General features: G+C 39.7%; 2 protein-coding genes across 5 annotated transcripts; both read right to left on the reverse strand.

Annotated features, from left to right (window-relative positions):
* Positions 1–332: 332 nt before the first annotated feature.
* LOC130378170 (uncharacterized) lies at positions 333–4,294 on the reverse strand. Its single transcript, XM_056585064.1, has 8 exons — positions 4,250–4,294; positions 3,818–3,856; positions 3,303–3,454; positions 2,955–3,051; positions 1,690–2,037; positions 1,337–1,478; positions 1,110–1,234; positions 333–910 (listed from the first exon to the last, which is right to left on the reverse strand). The coding sequence occupies exons 1-8, from the start codon at positions 4,253–4,255 to the stop codon at positions 662–664; spliced, it is 1,158 nt and encodes a 385-aa protein (XP_056441039.1). The 5' UTR covers positions 4,256–4,294; the 3' UTR covers positions 333–661.
* A 2,101-nt stretch (positions 4,295–6,395) lies between these two features.
* LOC130378164 (uncharacterized) lies at positions 6,396–17,543 on the reverse strand. Of its 4 annotated transcripts, XM_056585047.1 has the most exons (13): positions 16,706–17,543; positions 15,563–15,613; positions 12,980–13,027; positions 12,192–12,369; positions 11,691–11,831; positions 9,812–9,967; positions 9,467–9,559; positions 9,158–9,259; positions 8,894–8,986; positions 8,299–8,348; positions 7,770–7,878; positions 7,453–7,478; positions 6,396–7,280 (listed from the first exon to the last, which is right to left on the reverse strand). In XM_056585047.1, exons 2-13 carry the CDS (start codon positions 15,601–15,603, stop codon positions 6,962–6,964), a joined length of 1,356 nt encoding a protein of 451 aa, XP_056441022.1. In that variant the 5' UTR covers positions 15,604–15,613; positions 16,706–17,543; the 3' UTR covers positions 6,396–6,961. The 4 variants fall into 4 exon arrangements, with proteins under 4 accessions (XP_056441022.1, XP_056441024.1, XP_056441023.1 ...); XM_056585049.1 differs by lacking the exon at positions 9,467–9,559; XM_056585048.1 differs by lacking the exon at positions 16,706–17,543 and having other exon boundaries at positions 15,563–16,632.
* Between the last annotated feature and the right edge of the window lie 3,726 nt (positions 17,544–21,269).

A 21,269-nucleotide genomic window follows, 5' to 3' on the forward strand; every position in this document is an offset into this window, starting at 1 on the left:
ATTTGTTCATTTTGTAGGTGGTATCTAATCCATCAAACATATTCCTCCCACTTTCAAATTCCTCCATCAAACTTTGGACATCTGGATCATTACAAAGCATATCATGACTATTAAGTACAGATACAGTCTTTTCTTGCAACCTATCCAATACCCTGCCGAGTAACTCTTTAGAGCATGTCATGTTTCTTTGAACATCAGCAAGAGTGCAGTTGGAAGATGAGTACATTTTAGCAGCAAATTCTGCCGCGCACTTTTCATAGTTATAAGTTCTGTCTTCTGAAATGTCCATATCAGTTTCAGAACAATCATCAGCCTTAGAGCATGATGGTGGTGACAAGTCCGGCAAAGTCTCAGTGAAATTGGTATTTAAGCTTTGAGTATCAGGATGGTCTCTCCTGAGATGTCTGGCATATGAATTAAAGTTATGGTATGTCCGTTGGCAAACGTTTTGACCGCAAATAATTGTGTAATCCTGTCCATCAGATAATGCATGCACATGTCTAAGATGATTGATTAGTTTTCTTACATCTTTCACTCTAATTTTACACCTGGGACAACAGTACATGTTTGTAAAACTGGCTACATCATAGTTTGGAGCTTTGCAATGAGCTCCACAACTTTAGCTCTCTTCCTACCAGAGAGGGGCACTTCATAAAGACTCTCAAAGAAATGAAAGACAAGTGAGCTGGACAGGATATGCAACATTACACACCCAAATCATTTTGAAAAGTTTGTCAATGGCACAGGTCAAACCGTTATCCTTAAGAGGAATGGCAAGTTTGTCGTTTTCTGCAACAATGATGTATTGGGCGGAGGCGGAGGGATCTCCAATGCACACCAAGTGGGGCTGGCGATGTTCTACTGGTCTATCAGGAGGATTGTTCAGCACACTGGAAATGCTGGTTCCAGTCTGTTATTTTAAAGAAAGAACAAGAACATAAACAAGTCATTAGACATATGCAGGGTTTCAAGCCATTTACAAATTGACAATACTCATTTTACATTATACCAGATATAACATTGCACCATAAAACATACACAAAACATACAATATAGGCGTTCCGTACTGTAAGCACACAAAATAAACATTTACTATATGAGGGGCCTACCGGCTTTATATCCAAAAGGTAGCCCAAAGCTGACTTCACACTGCATTTGGTGTTCCCTTTGCCCCTGCCTGATGCAGTGGGGGGCAGCAGATGGACAAGCTTATGAAGAGCTCTGTAACATGAAACTATAAAAACAAACACAATTTAGTAAACTCTTACTTTCTTGTTAAAATCAAAAGCATTCATTCACTGTAGCACAAAAGCTTAACAGAGATAATTCCTCCAACCATCATCCTCAGGAACTGGTGTCAAGGCAGCTGCAGGTTCACTTGTGGACATTTTTAGTATCTTTGGGATGATGGTTCCCTCCCATTTTCGGATGAACATGTCATCTTTTCCAGGAAACATCTTTCCAAATTCTGTGTCAAACTACATAAATGGACAAAATACAGTCATTTGAATAATTATAATAATATCAGATGGGTTAAAGACAATTCATCCAACTTTCATTATTTTCATCTTCATTTTACAATTGTTATTACAAATAGGTAATTTGAATAATTAGAATGATATCAGAGGGATTAAAGACAACTCATCCAACTTTCATTATTTTCATTGTCCCAACACAATATGCACTCACCATGTATGGCATGTCCACAAAGCGTGGAAACTCTGCAAAAAATTCCTCCAACGTTGGATGTCTAGCAGCAATCCACAACCTTCGGCTAGCATAGGTTTTGTCCATGGCTTCTTTGATGGTGCTGAGGTTTTCCTGACACAGTCTCATTCTTTTTATAACCGTCATCCATTCGTTGACTGAATCATCCCCTTCTGCAGGCATTTCCACCCTAATGGACGCTCTAGGGTTATCAGTGGACTTGACACGCTTGCGCTGATAACGGCGTTGATCATCTTGAAGATTCCTCCTTAGATTTCGGAGTCGGATCTCAAGGAATCCACTGTGGGATATGGGGTCATAGAAATGTTCCTGGAAAAGAAAAGGAACTTAAATAGTTTTCCATTCTCAAAAGTATGTAGAATACATACAAGTGTGTACAAATAATAGGAAACCCTAAATGCTTAATCTCTATGCAGATATAGTGGTCATTATGTCTAGCTTTCAATTTTTTTCTGTCAGTTGAGTCACTCACTCTAAAGTAGATTACCAACTCACCACACTGAACCAGTATGTATGAATGATCTATATTGTACAATAGCAGTAAATATGCTTTAATTGTATAATTTCAAATCTTTTAAAATAAATTAAATTAAGTTATAAAACTCATATCAGAATTATAGTACTTTAACTTTCCCTGTTACAATAACACCACATTACATTTATATAGCGCTTTTCTTGACACTCAAAGTGCGTCACATGGAAGGGGGGACCTCACTAGCAACCACCACCAATGTGTAGCACCCACCTGGGTGATGCACGGCAGCCATTATGCACCAGAACGCTCACCACACACCAGCTTGAGGTGGAGTGAGGGAGTGAACGAGCCAATTACAGTGGGGAATGATTAGGGGGCCACATTGAATGAGCCAGGTTGGGAATTTAGCCAGGACACCGGGGAATCCCCTACTCTTTGCCATGGGATCTTTAATGAGCACAATGAGTCAGGACCTCGGTTTAACGTCTCATCCGAAGGACGGCATCTCCTACAGTGCAGTGTCCCCGTAACTGCACTGGGGCATTGGGATCTATCATTTTGGCCAGAGGGAAGAGTGCCACCTACTTGCCACCCACAAACACCACTTCCAGCGGCAACCTAGTTTTCCAAGGAGCTCTCTCATCCAAGTACTAACCAGGACCACACCTGCTTAGCTTCAGTAATTCAGCTAAGACAAGGTATCTGGCGGCTGGCATAACAGTTGTAATAACAATGAATGAGCACTACTTACAAATCCCTCATTCTCCTCTCCCATCTTGATTTTGAGTGACGGGAAAAGTGCTACCATAGATCTGGCCAACTTGGATTTGTCTTCACTTTGTGGATAACTGTCGATTAAAACAAATAATTCAAATCAGTGAAGTTAAAAGTTAAAAGAGTATACAGCTATCTTACAGACTTTTTAAACAGGCTTTCTTTCAGTCTATAACTATGTCACTACTTTCAAAAGTACTGATATACATTGTATTGATATTTTCAATGTACAATAGAAGTGACGTATTAATATTGAAACATTTTAAAAGAAGCGCTTTAAGTACCTATAAGCTAAAGTGAATTGTAAAATGGTGTATTAACTTACAATCCCTTCCTCTCAATCAACTCACTGACAGCGATTTTAACAAGGAGTTTCCTTGAAGACTCTGAGAGTGTTCCAGAGGCCTCATAATCTGCTAGAACACTTGCACCTTTCCTCACAAGAACTGCTCTCAGAGTTTCAACACCAATGGGATCCTGTTGATGGGAAGAAAACAAACAAATAAAATCCACATAATACATGAACCATTTCTGATGATTTCAGTGTTCATTAGTACAGAAAGTATTCACTGCATGCATTTGTTGACTACTGGATGAATGAAGTAGTTCCCAAAGACCAGTCACACAATTATGACAAGTAATGCTTATTTACTACATAGCTAAGATGTTCACTTGAGTGTTGACCTTCACATCACATGTTTTGTCCTGTCCAGCCATTCTTGTTCTATACTGTACATTCTAGTAGCTCTAAGTACACTTTTGTTTGCAAAGTTGCAAGCCCCATAAATATCTATTTCCAATTAGTATTTTTCATGTTATCACATTAGTTGGTGTACATACCCTGATTTGATTTGTTTCAACTGCATCCGACTGTTCAGTCTTAAAATGTTACAAGAGACAATTATTATTATCAAACATCACTTGTATTGGTCATTGTGTCTATACTAAAGCGGTAGTAGTTATTTAGAATATTCAAATCATAGTGGTACTTTTCTTGTTTCTTTGTTTAATTTGTTATATTATGTTATCACATTAGATGGTGTACATACCCTGATTTGATTTGTTGGGACTATTTCAACTGCATCCGAGTGTTCAGTCTTAAAATGTTACAAGAGACAAATTATTATTATCAAACATCCCTTGTATATATTGGTCATTGTGTCTATGCTAAGGCGGTAGTAGTTATTTAGAATATACAAATCATAGTGGTACTTTTCTTGTTTCTTTGTTTCATTCGTTATATTAAAGAATTATCATTGCAAAGATACATACCAACATTGATGCTTCACGTGTCTTGAAAAACACCTGGAACTTGTCCATGTGTTCAACAAAGTCATGGCAGTCTATATCAATGAATTCATTAAATTCAGGGGAGAATTTGAGAATTCTGTCACATTCAAGGAGTTCACTGTTAAGGAGTAGTGTTGCATTCGATTTGCAGTCATCCACTATCTCTTCGACAGACTCCAGCTGAAATATTTTTTTGCTGATTTCCTTGTCATCCAGAAATATGCTAACAAGCGATTTCGGCATCGCCATGTCTCCTTGTAGCTGCAACAAAATAGATTATTGATATTATCGATCAATATATTGATATTATTGATCGATGTTGTTGGTGATATCACACCATATTGTGAACACATAACTTATTTCAACTTCCATACTGTTTACATTTTAAATTATTCAGCATTTCCAAAATAAGAACACACAATCTTGGTGACTAGCGAACTGGTCAGAAACTAAATGTTACTTTAGGTTATTATCAAAATGCCAGCATTGATTACCGTTTCATTAATGCGTCACATTATTGCTTAACCTGCACCCCAAAAAAGCAAACTACACCCTCTATAAACTATAAACGATAGCTAATCATAACGTTATGCATAGATGTAGTTCAACACTGGGTCTAACTGCATGCAATAACGTTTCATCAAACCGTGTTCACTAACGTTAGTGTCACGTTCGGAATACAAATGTGTTTTCCCTTGGCAGCGCGGTAAATGCATTGAGTTAATTCAACATCGCTAACTTGTAGATTATACAGAACATGTTCTAATGTTATGTCCTGGAGCTAGGGTGGCCATTCGTCCGGCTTTAGGCCGGACAGTCCGGCTTTTAAATGCCCTGTCCGGCTACAGACGCAGCCTTAAGCCGGACACTCATTTGTCCTCCTTTTGAGAAAATAATAATAAAGGTCCGCCTTTTGGAAGTGTCGCGCGAACGTTCCAGATGTAAACAGGGAGCGATCGCCTCCCCCGAAATATCCCGTCTTTCAAAGGCTGTAATAGGGGCTAGAGACCCTCGGGGCGGGAGGAAATAACGCAATTTGCGATCAAATCGGCGATAAAATAGCCGAAATAACGATATAACGGCATATAAAAAACAGGACTACACTCACGTTACCTGACCTTAGGTTCTATGTCTGTTATGACTGTCACTTAAAGCTTGTAACCACCGATTGTTCGGAATAAAACGGTCACCGTTATCTATGCAACTAACGTTAAGTGAATTAAATCAATAACGGTGGTTATCATGATTTATAGTAGTTAGTACGTTAGATATTGTTGTAACTTATCGTAATGTGTAACGTAGATAGTAGTTTGTAGTTTTGACATCCTGAGCCCTAGCATTTCATACCTTGTTACAAGGTCATACCAGTTCCCACGAACAAAGCAAAGTTTCCCGCCTGTAATGTTAGCAATCATAGCGTCTAGCATTAGCATTCTAGCTGCTTTCCACCGAATTCGCTAGCTGAATTAGCTATCTTAAAATACATACCAATGTGGTCAGCTTGCTAACGTTAGCTGTCCATAGCTAAAACTTTACCCAAAATGCGGATTTACCCACATAGTAATACGAGTTGACGTAACGTTAGAATATTTTAGTTTCTACATGTATGCACTCGCAGAAATATTTAACCCTAAATTTTAAGATTTATGTAATTTAATTAATAACAAAGTTCCATTTGATTTTTTTTATATTTTGAACATAAACCTACCTAATAAACGTTACATGATCCATATGCATCAGTGTAATAAAGCCTATTCATTTGAAATGCATATTCCTCAGGTTTATGTATTCAGTATTAATATAATTTATTGAATTTAAATGCATATTATTCAGGTTATACGTTTAGAATACATTAAGTATATTTGTTTGAATTACATAGTAATTAGGTTACCTATTCAAGATTAATAAAGTGTATGTGTTTAAGATACATAACAATTAAGCTTAAATTCAATCAAAATGCATTAGATTTATGTATTTTTATGATTAACATCCATTAATATTTTTCTATTAGGTTACCTATTCAAGATGATTAATGTGTATGTTTTTGAAATACATAACAATTAAGCTTAAATGTAATCATAATGCATTATTTTTATGATTCATATTCAATGCATTTTTTCTATTAGGTTACCTATTCAAGATGATTGTGTATTTGTTTGAAATTCAACAATATCTCAATGATGCATACAATCAGACCACCTTGTTGATTCAACTAATTTATTAACGCTTCTCTTCACACAGACACTGTTCTCAGCAGGTAGTGTAGCTCTTCAACCAAGTCATCTACTGCTATAGATGGAACATGAAACATGTTTTGTAATTTCAATAGAACAGAGGCAAGTTAGTATCTGCTCCAACAATGGCAGTAAAGGACCTGCTCTTTTTTCTAGATCTAGAACAAACAAACAAACTACAGGCTCAACAACATTCCTTACATCTGTATCTGCTGGAACGATCGCAGTAATGGGATATGAAAGGACAGAACAAACTCTACAGGCTCAACAACATTAAACATATAGTAGTAGAACATAGTTAACTGAGCACCTTCCGTTTCTAGCTTTCTGTGTGTTCGATGTGTGAATCTTCAAGGTTGTGAACGTACTGGAACACTATAAAACACATGGTTATCAGCATGTATGGGCGGCCTCTTCCTGTACTTCCTCCTCCCATCACCACCCCACCCCAAAAAAAGAGTCACCTGAGCAATTTGAGTTTCAGTGCTCGTACTTTGGGGGAAGGTTTGGACGATTCCAGGTCCATCAGGATCTTCTGGTAAGCTTCGAATGTATACTTCAAGTTTTTTGGATAGCTCAAATTAAGAGCATAGACCAACCCATAAAGCATTACGGTTGATACTTTGGAGGTTGTTGAGAACTTGGACCCCTTCCAGGACCATACCGACATCTGCAAAGAGTCCACCAGGACCATCATGATCATCACCCTCAGCTTGAACGGTGTAGATTGCCATGGTTGTCCCTGCGACATCTGCCTCGGCCTCACTGCATTCGATGTCCTGAAAGATGGAGGGAACAGAGAACAATGAGCTGTGTCACCCTCACCTTTGACCACCAAATTCTAAGCAGCTCATCATTGAGGCCAAGTGCGTGTTAATTTGAAAAAATTCTCTGAAGGCACTGTAGATATAGCGTTCATGAGAATGGGATGGAGTTCAAGGTTACAATGACCTCAAGATCTTTGACTCCCTAAAAGCCTGGAAAACAAAACAAAAAGTCACGTTATGTATAAATGGAGTTGTACATTCAATGATCATCAACTATTTAAATATGATGAAAAAAAAAAGTGGTGTTTGAGCATTGTTGATTGTTGATCACAATGAGGGTTGTGTCAAAGAATCTAGATGCCATTCCTTACCGTGTTTGTGGTAACTGTGCCGTAAAGAATGGCATGTCGTGTCTCATTGCTTAAAATTAATACTCTTACGGTAATCCTTTAATTTAGTGAATATTTAATGGTGCACATGAAACATAAGAGACTAACTTACATGTTCATAGGTTCGTCCTACTCTGAGGCTAAGGTTTTGTGCTTCCTTAAGACGCAAGGATTTCCGGGAAGACAGAAGAGACTGCACTTTATCCAACGAAGCATTTGACCTGCCACAATAAAAATGAAGTCAACAAAACATCCCTTAAAAATGTAAAAAATCTGTGAGGTTTATGAAAATATTCAAAGTAACCAATACCAAAAAGAGCCAAAGTAGGGTGAAAGGACAGTAGGAAAGAGGCAAACCTACTGCTCCCTCACTCCTACCCTCCACCATCTCTCCTAATCTCCTCTCATAGGGTAAGGTTTACTCCTCCCTCCTATCCAACCCTCTCTCATGCCGTCCTCCCTCTCTCCTAACCTCCTTCTGTTTCCTGTTAGCAAATAGAAGGAACTAATCTCTTCCTATCCTGACTTTCTCTTCCCTAACCCATCAACCCTTGAAAATGCCCTATTCTACTAAATAGAAGCAGCCCCAACAGCCAAAACAAAACAAAGTATCCTTACTACTACACTGTTTTATGACTTACCTCTTCACATCCGGCTTTGGCTTTATAGTCTGCCTCAGATCCTCAGCTGCCTTTTGACAGACAAAACAATAATAATCCCATTATTTCTCTCCACAGATATCAGCCCTAAATACAATACAAGGTATGGTAAAGGATGAAGACAGGAATTGCATTATCTTTGTAAACCTCATTGTAGAAAAAATTGAGAAGTAACAATTTCGCCCTACTTTTACACCTTTTTAAAATCCCATGCTTTATGTATGTGTGAAGTTACACTGTGATAGGAGGTAACACACAATAAAGCTATATGTGTGAAGTGTGTGGGAGACAGAGAGAGAGAGACAGACCGAGAGGGAGAAGACCTAGGGGAAGAGAGAAAAGGAAGGACGGAGAGACAGAGAGAAGAGGGAGACAGAGGGAGATAGTCAGACACAGAAAGGGGGAGGGAGACAGAAAAGAGAGAGTAGGGGGAGACAGACAAAGTGTGGTAGGATAAAGAGAGGGGGGGGGGGGGGGGGGGGGGGGGGGGGGGGGGGGGGGGGGGGGGGGGGGGGGAGAGAGAGACAAGTCGATCAATCTTGTGTTGGTTAGAGTTCCAGTCAACATGTCCACTTACTTGCAATAACATCAAGGACGAAAAGAAGGCTTCCCTCTCCCCGATGTTCTTCAGGCGTTGGAGCTCATAAGCTGAGAGTCCACAACATGCATCCTGTTGACCCCACACACACACACACACACGAGAATCAAGCTGATCAGAATCAAGAATTAAAACCGAACTAACATAATCTGAAAGGCATTTCTTACTAAATAACATTTCCAAAACGGGTGTCAATTACATAACTGCTGCTTTATGAGAACTATCAAGTTTCTGTGTACTCACCTTCTTGTTTGGGGCAGAATTGTTGCTGGCAGATGGGAGACGCTTAGGTGCCAGGACCCGTCCCTTCACCTCAGGCCCCTCCGGACCATTTGGATTTACTTCCTACAAGTGACAGCACTACCACCATTGCCTTGAGGGAATTTCTTACTCAAAACATACAACCCATTGGACCCAATGACGAACTACTGGTGGTCAAGGTCAATGTGACCTAATGCCCATCCCATTCTCATGAACACCACATGTTATCAGGCGCACCTAGAGGGAAATTAATTACATCTGGCACAAAGGACAGAAAGATGACATACTTACCACGTATTCTTTGACCAATGTGTCCAGGTCTTCACAGAGGTAGATGCTGAGACATCTCAAAACGCAATCACGCCTCACGTTGATGTCTTGATTCTGAAACAAACATTGCATGATTCCATGCTGGTCAGTGTCAGATACACACTAACACGCATGTCAAGCCACTAACATTTCCCTCCTTGACCATCCTGAACTCAACTGGTTTCACTACACTCCATTAAAGCAACATGTAATTTCAATAAGTTCTCAATAAACAACCAGTCCAGCCCTTGACTTGTACACATTTTTTAATTTTGGCCCATGGCGTATGAGGTTGACACCCCTGGGTTAGACCAAAAAAATACTTACATTCTCCATCTTTGCCATCATGGCTCCGATTTTTTCCCCTGCAGCTCCCCCTTTAGTGTTGAAAACCCTGATCAGGTCGCCGGTCAGGCGGTCCAGTTCCCTCAAAAATGTTAAGGTCAGTGGTACAGTTGTCAGCCGCATAAACTCCAAGTTGATCTGTAAAAGACAACAGAGACAGGACACAGACTTAAACAGGGGCAGCTGTTGCTCAGTTGGTAAAGGGGTCAATCATAGACCGAAGGTCAGTGGTAGAGCCCGATTAGGCATTTTTCAAACTATTCGGTATCGGCATTATAATGGCCGATAAATGAATATAGAAAAAAAAAAAGTTTGTCCACCAGAGGGCGCTCTAACGCCCCAAACCCGCTGATTCAGGCAGAGTGAATGACGGAGATCGACGGAGATCATCGGTGTTGTTCATAGCTGTGTTCGAAATCATTCCCTATCACGGATATAGTGCACTATATAGGGTGCTCGCCATTTTGCAGTGGTGTTCGAATTCTCAGTGGTTAATTTCATGCACTAAAATTTGAGTGTACATACGATGTTCCCTACATGTTACTCCGTATACCACAATGCAATGCGGTAGTGTTCTTCCGGAGGAGAAGAAGAAGCTGAATAACCGCGAAAACGAATACATTTAATGATGGAGTCTCCGGCTTTCGTTTAGAAATGTCAATAATTTAATTGGGAGTTAACATAGAAAATGTAATATTCAAAATTAATAAAAAAAACTTGATCAAGGAAATGTTGCATTCAACATCAATACAAGCTCCAGCTTTCCTCGGGATTGCCCGGTTTGTTTACATGATGTGGGAGCATCTGTCTGCGTCACAGAAATACCCGGCGCATTTACTGACGCAAATGACGCTTAGAAATGTTCAGCGTAGTGTCCGAATTCTCGTTTGTTCGTTCCCTATATAGTGCACTATATCATAAACACTATATAGGGAATAGTGAGGGAGTGAATAGGGAATGATTTCGAACACAGCTCATGTGTGCAAGTGTGTTCATGGTAAGTTGGCAACTGTCACAAGACATACATTGCTTGAATAACAATTAAAAGAACATCCCCATCAATTCTCTAAAGTCGATAAGCATGACTTAATTCATGACTACCATGTCCAGTTTTGCTGTTGTTACGTGTTAGTTGAGAGTGAAAAGGATTTAAAGGATAACTACAAATAACCAATGTTAGGGAAATCTGTTTGTTTTGTTGTGCGTTTCTGGATTTTTTTTTAATATATATATCGGCCGATATATCGGCATATCGGATTTTTTAATCACAAAATATTAGTATCGGTATCGGCCTTAAAAATCCTATATCGGTCGGGCTCTAGTCAGTGGTTCAAATCCCGGCTCTGACTGTCCACATGTCAAAGGGTCCTTGAGCAAGGCTAGAGCACTGCACAGCAGTAGCATGGTAGCACTTGTGCTACCATGCTGAAAAATGAGGTAGCACACAACATTTTTTAGCAGCACAATGAAAATTCAGCAATTTTGGTAAAGATGTTATTTTGAAACAAATAAAGTACTTTAGCCTAATCCTAACCCTGCTAATTTTTAATGTTATAACTGGCTCTTTGCCTTAACAAAAATCAGGAAAGACAAACAATGCAAATGTGTGTGAGAAAATAGAATATTTATGTCACGGAAGGACTGCATGTACTACAGTTTCTGTTGGAGTCGCACTGATGCGACTGAATGTAATTTGCTATTCGCACTGGAAATTATCAACTCGAAAATGCGAGCAAAACAGTCGCACTGTCGAGCCCTGTGGGATGCACAAAAGCGCTATTGAAGTGCAGACCAATTACCACATGTGTGACAATGTGTGACATTGAATACACAAGTTACTAAACTTCAGATTCACACTTGCCTCAATGACGTCAAAGAGTGCTGGCCATTTATTGAAAAACTCTGGAATCTTTGGCTCCTGGAGAACCTCCTGTCTCCTGAGGGAGAATGTACGCTGCATCTTTTCCTTGATGAGGGCCTCATCCCTTTTCTTCTTTTTTACCTGAAATGGAATGAAACGTCATTGTCATTATACAGTAAAGATACTTGTATAACGAGATATGATGAGAAACTCTCAGCAATGGTACACAATACAATTGGAAACAGAAATATTAACAATATGAATAGGGAGTAAGAATATTTTCCAAACTGAGCGTAATAGATAAAGAAAAATGAACTGTGCAAAGTAACCACAAAACAGCTTAAGTGTCCAGTGCTGTGCAAAATGAACTGTTGGGCTGCTTGAGCTGAGCTGGACAGGAAGTATAGTGCAAAAAACATGACGGGTGAAAAGCTCTTATACTGGCTATGCCGTGAACATGGCGTAATCATGGATAGGTAAGATATGTATTGCACATTATACCTCCATCAGTAGAGCCACCCTTTCCATCTCCAAACTGTGTATTGTTTCACCACTAGGGATGTTCGGACAGAAATGTACATCTCCCTTCCTGGGCTTCTTGATGTTGGCTGCTGGAGACTGCTGGCCACTTCGCTTGTTTTTCAGAGAGTTGATGGCAACCTTGGGGTGTCCAGCTCGGCTGAGGAGAAGAACAATGATATTTTTTCAGCACCTTTCACTGACGATCAAAAATTGCTTCACAATTTAAACACAATGGGCTCCATTTTAGTTTTGTCCTTAGCGCCATGTCTTTCATACATTTATGCTGGTGCAAAGTGGCACAAGACCTTAAATGCAAGACTTCTAATCTGTCGGACTGGCATTTACTATCTTGCTCCACCCTCTGCTGGCACAAATATAAAGCATAAGCCTTGGTACTTAGGACAGCAACAAAAAAAGAACCCATTAAATAAAAAAAGTCTTGTTATTCAAATATTCAATCACTCAGGCAGAATACATGGTCAGGACACAGTCATTGCCTAGATGTGATGAGGCTAGGACAGCGAGGAGGGTAACAAAGGAAGTTAGTAAAGAGGAGACTAGGAGAGAATAGGAGAGTGAGAAGGTCAGTAGAGAGTGGAGACTAGGAGAGTGAGAAGGTCAGTAGAGAGTGGAGACTAGGAGAGTGAGAAGGTCAGTAGAGAGCAGACATGAGTACAGAGAAGTACCCACAAAGTTTATGTGGTGGACTAAAACCAAATTTGTTACTGAAGATTTTTACACGGCACTGTAAATTATCAAAATCAAACCTGTAATGACGATGTGTCTCTTCAGGGTCACCATACGTCTGGATCCGACTGTGTAGCCCCAAGTGGACAGTAATCCGTAAGCTCCTCAAGCTGAACAAGGGCAACCTCTCTTCCTGGTGACAATGTCAACTGGAACGCCCCAAAATGGTGCTGATACCAAGCAAAGTATAAACGAACTATGAAGCTCAACTCATCTCTCACTATACATATTTGTATGATCTCTGCAAATTCAGGCATTCCAGCCGTTGACCCACACGCCAAAAACATCCCATTTCTGTAATTGATCCCTTTAGTGGTGACATTCTTTGTGAGATTCACTTGACTGATGTCTGGATACTTCAGTCTGAGAGCCAATACAACCTCCTCATTCAAAACATCAACTGGGACTATGGAGACATTTGTAACTTCCACATTTGATGCACTGAGACTGGATGAATGCAAGTGATAACTGATCAATTGCTGGTGTTTGCTTGCCAGAGTAAGTGCAATATTCCTGAAATTATTTGTGTGTCGAGCTACTTGTTTAAAAAAACTGTGTTTGGCCTCAAACCTTATAGTCCATACACCCACAAGAGGCCCAAAGCACCTGATCAAGTGTGGGTAATGCTCGATATAATGGTGTTTAGGTTTCACCGTCCATCTGGGATAAGCTCAAGCAACCTGTGTCTGTGCTCAGACACTTTGACATCAAGGTACGCAATGGTCTTGTGCGTGTGAACAGGTGCCACAACCAACTCTACGATTTCCTTCAGGTCTAGTATCACTTGCCAAGCCAGCTCACCCTCTGGTATAAGGTCCCCTATGAGAAATGGAAGGAAACGTATGAGGCACCAATTTTCATGGGAGTTGCCACGTATCGTTTTCCTACTGGAATAGGCAAGTGGATTTTTTTTGTCACTCCACTTATAAGGAAATTTGAGTATACGCGTGTTAAGAGAATCCAAACTGAAGAACTTCTTCGAGATCAGAATGCTCAAACACAGTGCTAGTTCAAATGGGACAATGCCCTCAAACAAATCGTGTACTATATCTGGGGGGTAGCCTGTGCTGACGTGAAAATGTTGAAGATGTTTAGTTAAAGGGCAAGCTCTCTTCACTCCAAAGCAATTATTTTGAGTATCCTGTGCAATCTTCAGATGTGCTTCATGTATTTCTTTGGTTCGTAGACAAAAAGCACCTGAATGAACATCCTTTGACTGTATTTCTACTTTCTGAGCAGTACAAAATCGGCAAATATATTGCCCAGAAAAGCTCTCTATGAAACCAGCCAAACCGTGGGCGCCCAAATTATCAGCAATTACACTATGCACTGTTCCTTTGACAAAAGCTCCAAGCTTTGGAATGAACACACCATGCTCTTCTAGTGTAACAAGATCATGTAAAAGTGGCTCCAAAATTTTTTCATATCCATATGCCTTTACATCGTCACTCTTACACAAAACTGCCAAATAAATTGAGGTGAGTGCTGAGTGAAAGCCTGGTGCCAAGTTATTCAGAATCTAATATACACTACACAACTTGTGCTTCTTTCGTGACGTGCCCAAAGGATTACACAATTCAAAGTCATCAATGTATAAGGTTAAACAAAGTTTTAAATCATCACTTGAGAGGAACAGGTTTTCCTTGAAGTACACACCATCTCTTATGGAGCGATACTGCTGGTTTTCAGGCTGGTCAGTGTTACTGCTCTGTGTTCTGTGGGTATCAATAACTCTATTCAACACTTCAGTAGAATCAAGTATCTGCTGCAACGATCGCAGTAATGGGATATATTGAAAGGACCTGCAATTTTTTTGATCTAGAACAAACTCTACAGGCTCCACAACATTAAACACTTTTTTTAAGTATTCTTCTCTCTTATACGCTGTAGAAAGTGCACCACCTTTCCCCAGTGCATTAACCAAAGGATTCGATTTACATAGTAAATCAGCTAATTCATTAACAACAACACCATCAACCTCAATGTCTTTGTTTTTGAAAAAATCTGAGAGCCTGCTCCTAGTTATCGGCACAGACACTGTACTCAGCAGGTAGTGTAGCTCTTCAACCAAGTCATCTACTGCTATAGATGGAACATGACAAATGTTCTCTAATTTCAATAGAACAGAGGCAAGTTTTTTTTCTACTACTTCAGGAAGGTCCTCTGAATAATCAATATCACTATCTGCATCGGACTGACTATCATCTATGTTTGCAGAAGATGTGGGCCTATCATCAGGACTAGCAGACTGAACAGTGACCTTAACTACACCTGCCTTAAAATCTGATAGACTGTGGGGATTATGTTTACGATTTTTATGTGACTTAAAAGTACCATACACATGTGTCTGAAATGCACATCCCTCAAACATACAAGTTACATTTTCATACTGTCTAAGATGTTGATAAGTATGACTAAAGTAATCTTTCTCAGTTGAAAGTTCTTCACACCCACACGTCTGACATTTGAATGTAGTTGACTGAGCAACTGCTGTTTCTAGCTTTCTGTGTTCTCGATATATGTGAGTCAAAAGTTTCTTCCAGGTTGTGAATGTGCAAGGACACTCTACATAAATACAGGGATATTTGCATGTGCGAATATACCTTGAAGATAATATACTGTCACACAATCTGCATGGCCACATAACACAGCACCTGTGAATGAATACAAAGAACAATAAGTCAGTTACAGCATGTTATTAACAACCAAAAAACAAGTTCCACATGGCTACAAAAACATCCGTTTTCAAAGTGCATGTATAATCTACAGCACTACTGAAAAACCCACACACCCAACCTTCTACAAGATCAGAAATTTTAGGCCATTTGTATTTTCTGTTATCAATGAATTTATCCTTTTGACTCAATTTTTTAGCTTTGATATCTTAAACAATTTTGTGTGAAGGGGGGGAGCGAGGGAGGCGGCAGCGGCGGGGGTTTAGAGCATAGACATCTTATAGATAGACGGAGCATTGGCTCCTGAGACGCGAGAAATACGGCCGCCATCTTGGAGTGGTAATGATTTAACATTACCGTACTATTGGTATAATTAGTATTGAATAATAAAACACGCCAAACCATGTGGCCTTTATCATAGCTACACGTATGACAAAAAACCGCATGAAAATCAGTGGTATTCAGTGAGGTATGATTAATTAAATGCGCTGACAGTTCATTGCTCCAGCCAAACGGATTACACTGAGTGGAGCGGATGACCACTCCAAGATGGCGGCCCCGCATCTCGTCAGCGCCAGTAGGCGGTAGCATTCGATGCTCCGTCTATCATATACGATGTATATGGTTTAGAGGGTTCTAGACCAGACCGGATTGCTTCTGGTGTGAACGACATAATCGGTTAATATGTGCCCCGAAAGGAAAATGGCGGCGCTTCGCGGCTATTCGCTTCCACGTCCGGTGTGTCCCTGCCATTTCAGATACCCGAAAAGTTTTGAATGAAATATATTTCAATTCGCCAATCATTGATCATTTTTCCTACTCCACATCTGGATGAATAATACATCCATGCTCCGCATACAGCACGAAGTTTAGTGAATTGCTAGCTAACGTTAGCTAGCGAGTGCCAGCACATGAGGTAAATTAGTAGGCCTCAAGATAAAACTGCTTACAGTCATCACGAATTCCGCAGATTTGATCATTAGTGAATTGATATTAATGTAATACGATAAAAACTGCACGAATAATACACAGATTGGTGTAAAAATACAAAGGATGACTCGGATTACTCACCATTACACCTGAGCTGGGAAGATGGCGTCCAGTGGAAAACGAGGGTGGCATTTCCTGTTCCGCTTCACTTACCGGTAGCCTTAATTGTATGCGCACCAATCCCATACATTTTAAGTAAAAGAATCGTGTTTGTTTCACAGCTTTGATTATTTAAACCATTTTATTATGTATTAAGTAATTACATTTAATATATTTTAGAATTGACAGAATTACACAGATTATAATTAATTTCAATACATACATTTAAAAAAGATTTAATTTAAATAAAATCTAATAGATGTATATGCATAAATATAAACTCTACCATGATTCATTTCTGTGAGTGTGGCAGTGTTTTTCAAAGTGTGTTAATGTAAGGTCAGGGTTGACTTAACATGGACTAGTCTAGCATAACGATTGCTTATCAATAACCTAGCTGCTAGAGCTACTTGGCTAACAATCGATGCTGGACTTTATTTTAGTTTATTATCGTTTAACCTTTACAATATTGCAAGTTGCAACAGTCTTTAAAATAAACATAACAAATACGTCTGAAGACATGGGTCTACCTTACCTTTTATTCAGACATTTACATCCACTGTGTGCCAGTGCCACCTTCCAACTTCTTCAAGTGCGCGCCAAGATAAAATGAAGTGCTGAGAAAAATAACTTCTCTTCTCAGGGTAACGGCTCATCCAGGACACCAGGGATTGGCCAATAATTTAACACATTTTGTGTTGGGCAGTATATTCCAGTAATATAACACATTAACAACACAAAATAACACAAATTGTGTTAAAATTGTGATAACACAAAAAATGTGTAATTATTTAACACATCATTTTTGAGAGTGCACATAGTTGCCATTGTAAAGATTTTGTGAAAATTTGTGTGGAGTGAAAAAAAGTTCCCACAGAAAGTGTCTAGGAGCACGTTTTAGGGCATTTTGAGTCGTTTGGTGGTGGTCTGTGGTGATTTTTTTTCCACCGCTAGTTGGCGCTATCGCGCCCGACGATTATGGGTGAGTAGCTGGGCTCGGTCCGACCCTGAATCTGCAGGAATTATGTTTCTAGCCCCTTCCTAGGCCGAGAAAATTACTTAAAACCAATCCAAATAAATAGGGTTAGGGTTAGGAAATGTCATCAATTATTTTTTTTCCACCACTAGTTGGCGCAATCGCGTCCAGCGATTATGGGTGAGTAGCTGGACTCGGTCCGATCCTGAATCTGCAGGAATTATGTTTCTAGCCCCTTCCTAGGCCGAGAAAATAACTTACAACCGATCCAAATGAATAGGGTTAGGAAATGTCAGCAATTAATTATTTCTCAACCACTAGTTGGCGCAATCGCGCCCAACGAATATGGGTGAGTAGCTGGGCTCGGTCCGATCCTGAATCTGCAGGAATTATGTTTCTAGCCCCTTCCTAGGCCGAGAAAATAACTTAAAACCGATCCAAATCAATTGACGTTTGTTTAGGTTATTAAAAGTAGAAGGGAGATAGGTAGAAAGATAGGTAAAAATTTGAGAGTGTTTTAGAGCCCCCTGAGTCAGTCTGCACTGAGCCCGACGTAATTTTCCCCCAAATAGATTTCCCCCCATTGACAATGCATGGAGAGGCTAACCCTGAGCCTTAGAGATAGGCCATTGGGCTTGGCATGGCAAAACCCTACAGGTAAGTAAGGTAAGCACAGGTAAGTAAGGTAAGCACAGTTAAGTAAGGTAAGCACAGTTAAGTAAGGTAAGCACAGTTAAGTAAGGTAAGCACAGGTAAGCACAGTTAAGTAAGGTAAGCACAGTTAAGTAAGGTACACTGTAAACGATTTAATGTTAAATTAACAGTAACTTACTGGCAACAATTATCCAGTAGTTGATGTATTTCCTATCACAGTAAAACTACTGTCAAAACTTATAACAGTAGTACAACAGTACGGTCGTTTGTTTTACAGTAGTTGTATTGCACTGTAACAATATCAAACAATTTATCGTATATATATATATATATATATATAGTATCTTTAAAAAATAAATAGAAAACAAACAACAACAATATTACAACAATATTAAAATTATATATATACACTGTAAAAAATAGTTGTGCCCATTAGTCATGATAACTTCTAATTCATTGTCAGTATGACTACAAATTATTGAAACAGTTGGGATAACTCAGAATTTTGTGTTTAGGTCTTCTCAACTAGTGAAAAGTTTTCAAACTAAGAAACATGATTCAATTGAAATTAAGAATGTCAGTCAAAAGGATGTACGGATAATCGCTTCTGTCATTGGCTGCCTACGTCAGCCAATGACAGTCCAAAAAAAACGTTGACAGGCAAAAAACCTTTCTGCTGCCGCTCATTTTCACCATATCGAAGTCGGTTCGGTAGTTTGGATTACCCTGCTAGAATCAGAGATCTCTAAAATAGATAGTTTATTTGAAAATAAAAGAGAGAAAACTATTTTTTAAAGCCTTTTCTGGATATCTCTGATATAGTGAAACTTCAGTGTAACTGCGTGTCGCGTGTGACCCCGCCACTCTATCTCCAGCGCTGCGCGAGGCCGAGCTGATGGCCGAGCAGTGCACCGGGCAGATGAGCTCAATGTGACGGAGAAACCCACAGCCGTCGCACAGAGACACTCTCCTTTCTCCTCAGGAAGAAACTGGTGCCTGCTCCACAGTTTGTCATCACGGTGGGTTGAGTTAATTAAATGTGTTTTGTCTTGTCTTTTGCTAACTTGGTAAGTTAGCTACTGCTAACTTAGCCGTAGCTAACGTAGCTCGTGGTAACAGCTAGCTAGTTTCAGCCCAGCTCGGATGGATAGGTTTTTCAGGGGTATGTCATGATGACCATGAGACTCTAGGTCTCACGTCCAATTTCTCACAAAATTAGTAAGTAGTTAATAAAAAACTAAAACACATTCATAACTGACAATGTCACGGCGCGAAAAAGAGGGGTCATCCCTATGTTCCCCGGGCCCTATTTTCCAGGTTTTCCCAAAAAGGATCATATGTTCCCCTGTAGCCATACATACCGGGGAGCATAGGACCCTTTTTGGGAAAAGCGGGGAACATAGGACCCTTTTCTGGGAAAAGGTTCTCCGACGTCTCTCCCTCTTCCACAAAAGGTGAAGACATGCAATGGTAGTTATCTCGGCCAGAATTTGGCAGTAATGGTGGAAAAAGTAACAGACCGGGGAACATAGAACCCTTTTTTTAAAAAAGGGTCCTATTCCCTGTTCCCCAGTCTCATACAAAGAGGGGAACATAGCATAGGACCCGGGGAACATAGACACGCTCCCGAAGGAGCCACGCATGCGCACAGACAGAGCGGCGCACAACGCTTTCTCTACTGTGCTGTTACTTTATTCAGAGAAAAGAGAAATATTCAATTAAATTAAATTGTATTTGTGTAGCCCTTAATCACCTGTCTCTGATAAATCGCTGTCTAATCAATACTTCATTCACTGCCTCTTCCGTGGTCATTACAATATTATGAATAGACTGCAGTCGAGTTCTCCGACGTCTCCCCCTCATGGCCTGCCCATAACTGGTTCGAATATTAAGGGCTGCCTAATGTTCGTTCGAATTTTGATTTATTTTTTGATATTTGAATTATATTCGAATAACGAAGTTCGGAGTCAAAGCCAAACACAGGAGTGACAGTGAGTTACTGTACTTGAGAGGACGCTTGTGTCTCTGTCACACTGAAACTTTCTCATGATTGGAAAGAAACATTAAGTTCTATTGAAGTAGTAGCCTTAAAAATTGAAAACAATTACCCTACTCTAATTTCAGTGTGATGAGGATTGTAATGGAATGTTGACACACACAAACTGTCATTTCACCATATTAATTTGCATTGTTGCCCGTATAAACTGTTTGTAAATTGATTGTGTTGCAATTGTAGGGTGTATTGTAACTCTTGCCATTATACTGACATGACATTTTATCTTTTAGGTCCTGGTCTGATATGCTCTATTTCGCCTCCTCTTGATCAATGAGATGGATATGTAAGTTTTGCACGTACGTCACAAGAAATCGTCGAAGAATCCTTGAACACTACAGATCCAGTCATGGTCACTATGATATATATTTTATATTTTCAACTTATACAACTACTAATGCTAACACATAGTAGCATTGTTATCAGCAGCAACCTCACTAACTCACACATACTTATACTCTTACTGTTCGTTGATTGTTATTGAAGTGAGGTGTCCTCATGGCTACATCTACTTGACAGGCTAGTTGCTTTAATTGTGTATTCTGTCTCTTAACAGAATTCCAACCAAAGAAAAGAGGATGTCATTCTGAGGGGCCTGCCGTATTTCCTCCGTGAAGATCCTTCAAAGTTCCTCAGGACTGCAGAGGTAAGCTTAGTTATTGTTACTGAATGAATTGATGAAACTGTTGCTTGCTGTAAATGTTTTAATGCCTGTGAAAAACTGTCCCCGTTTTATTCACCCAATCTTTTTGGTTACAATATATGGCATGCCGTTAAGGAAATTTACTTTGAATATATTGAATGAATGTTTGAATATATTGAATGAAAACTGACTCACTGGTGCCATCTTTCGTATGGGCCTA

The sequence above is a fragment of the Gadus chalcogrammus genome, unplaced genomic scaffold (assembly GCF_026213295.1).
Source record: "Gadus chalcogrammus isolate NIFS_2021 unplaced genomic scaffold, NIFS_Gcha_1.0 GACHA068, whole genome shotgun sequence".
Lineage (NCBI taxonomy): Eukaryota > Metazoa > Chordata > Actinopteri > Gadiformes > Gadidae > Gadus > Gadus chalcogrammus.

Coding starts and splice junctions, on each gene's coding strand:
- LOC130378164 (XM_056585047.1), bottom strand. CDS start 15,603: ATGTGGCCATGCAGATTGTGTGACAGTATATTATCTTCAAG. Junction 11,832..12,191: donor GGGTGGCTCTACTGATGGAG/GTATAATGTGCA, acceptor ATTCCATTTCAG/GTAAAAAAGAAGAAAAGGGA. Junction 7,281..7,452: donor AGGGAGTCAAAGATCTTGAG/GTCATTGTAACC, acceptor TCCATCTTTCAG/GACATCGAATGCAGTGAGGC.
- LOC130378170 (XM_056585064.1), bottom strand. Junction 1,479..1,689: donor TTGTGGACATGCCATACATG/GTGAGTGCATAT, acceptor CCATTTATGTAG/TTTGACACAGAATTTGGAAA. Junction 911..1,109: donor ACCTTTTGGATATAAAGCCG/GTAGGCCCCTCA, acceptor TTAAAATAACAG/ACTGGAACCAGCATTTCCAG.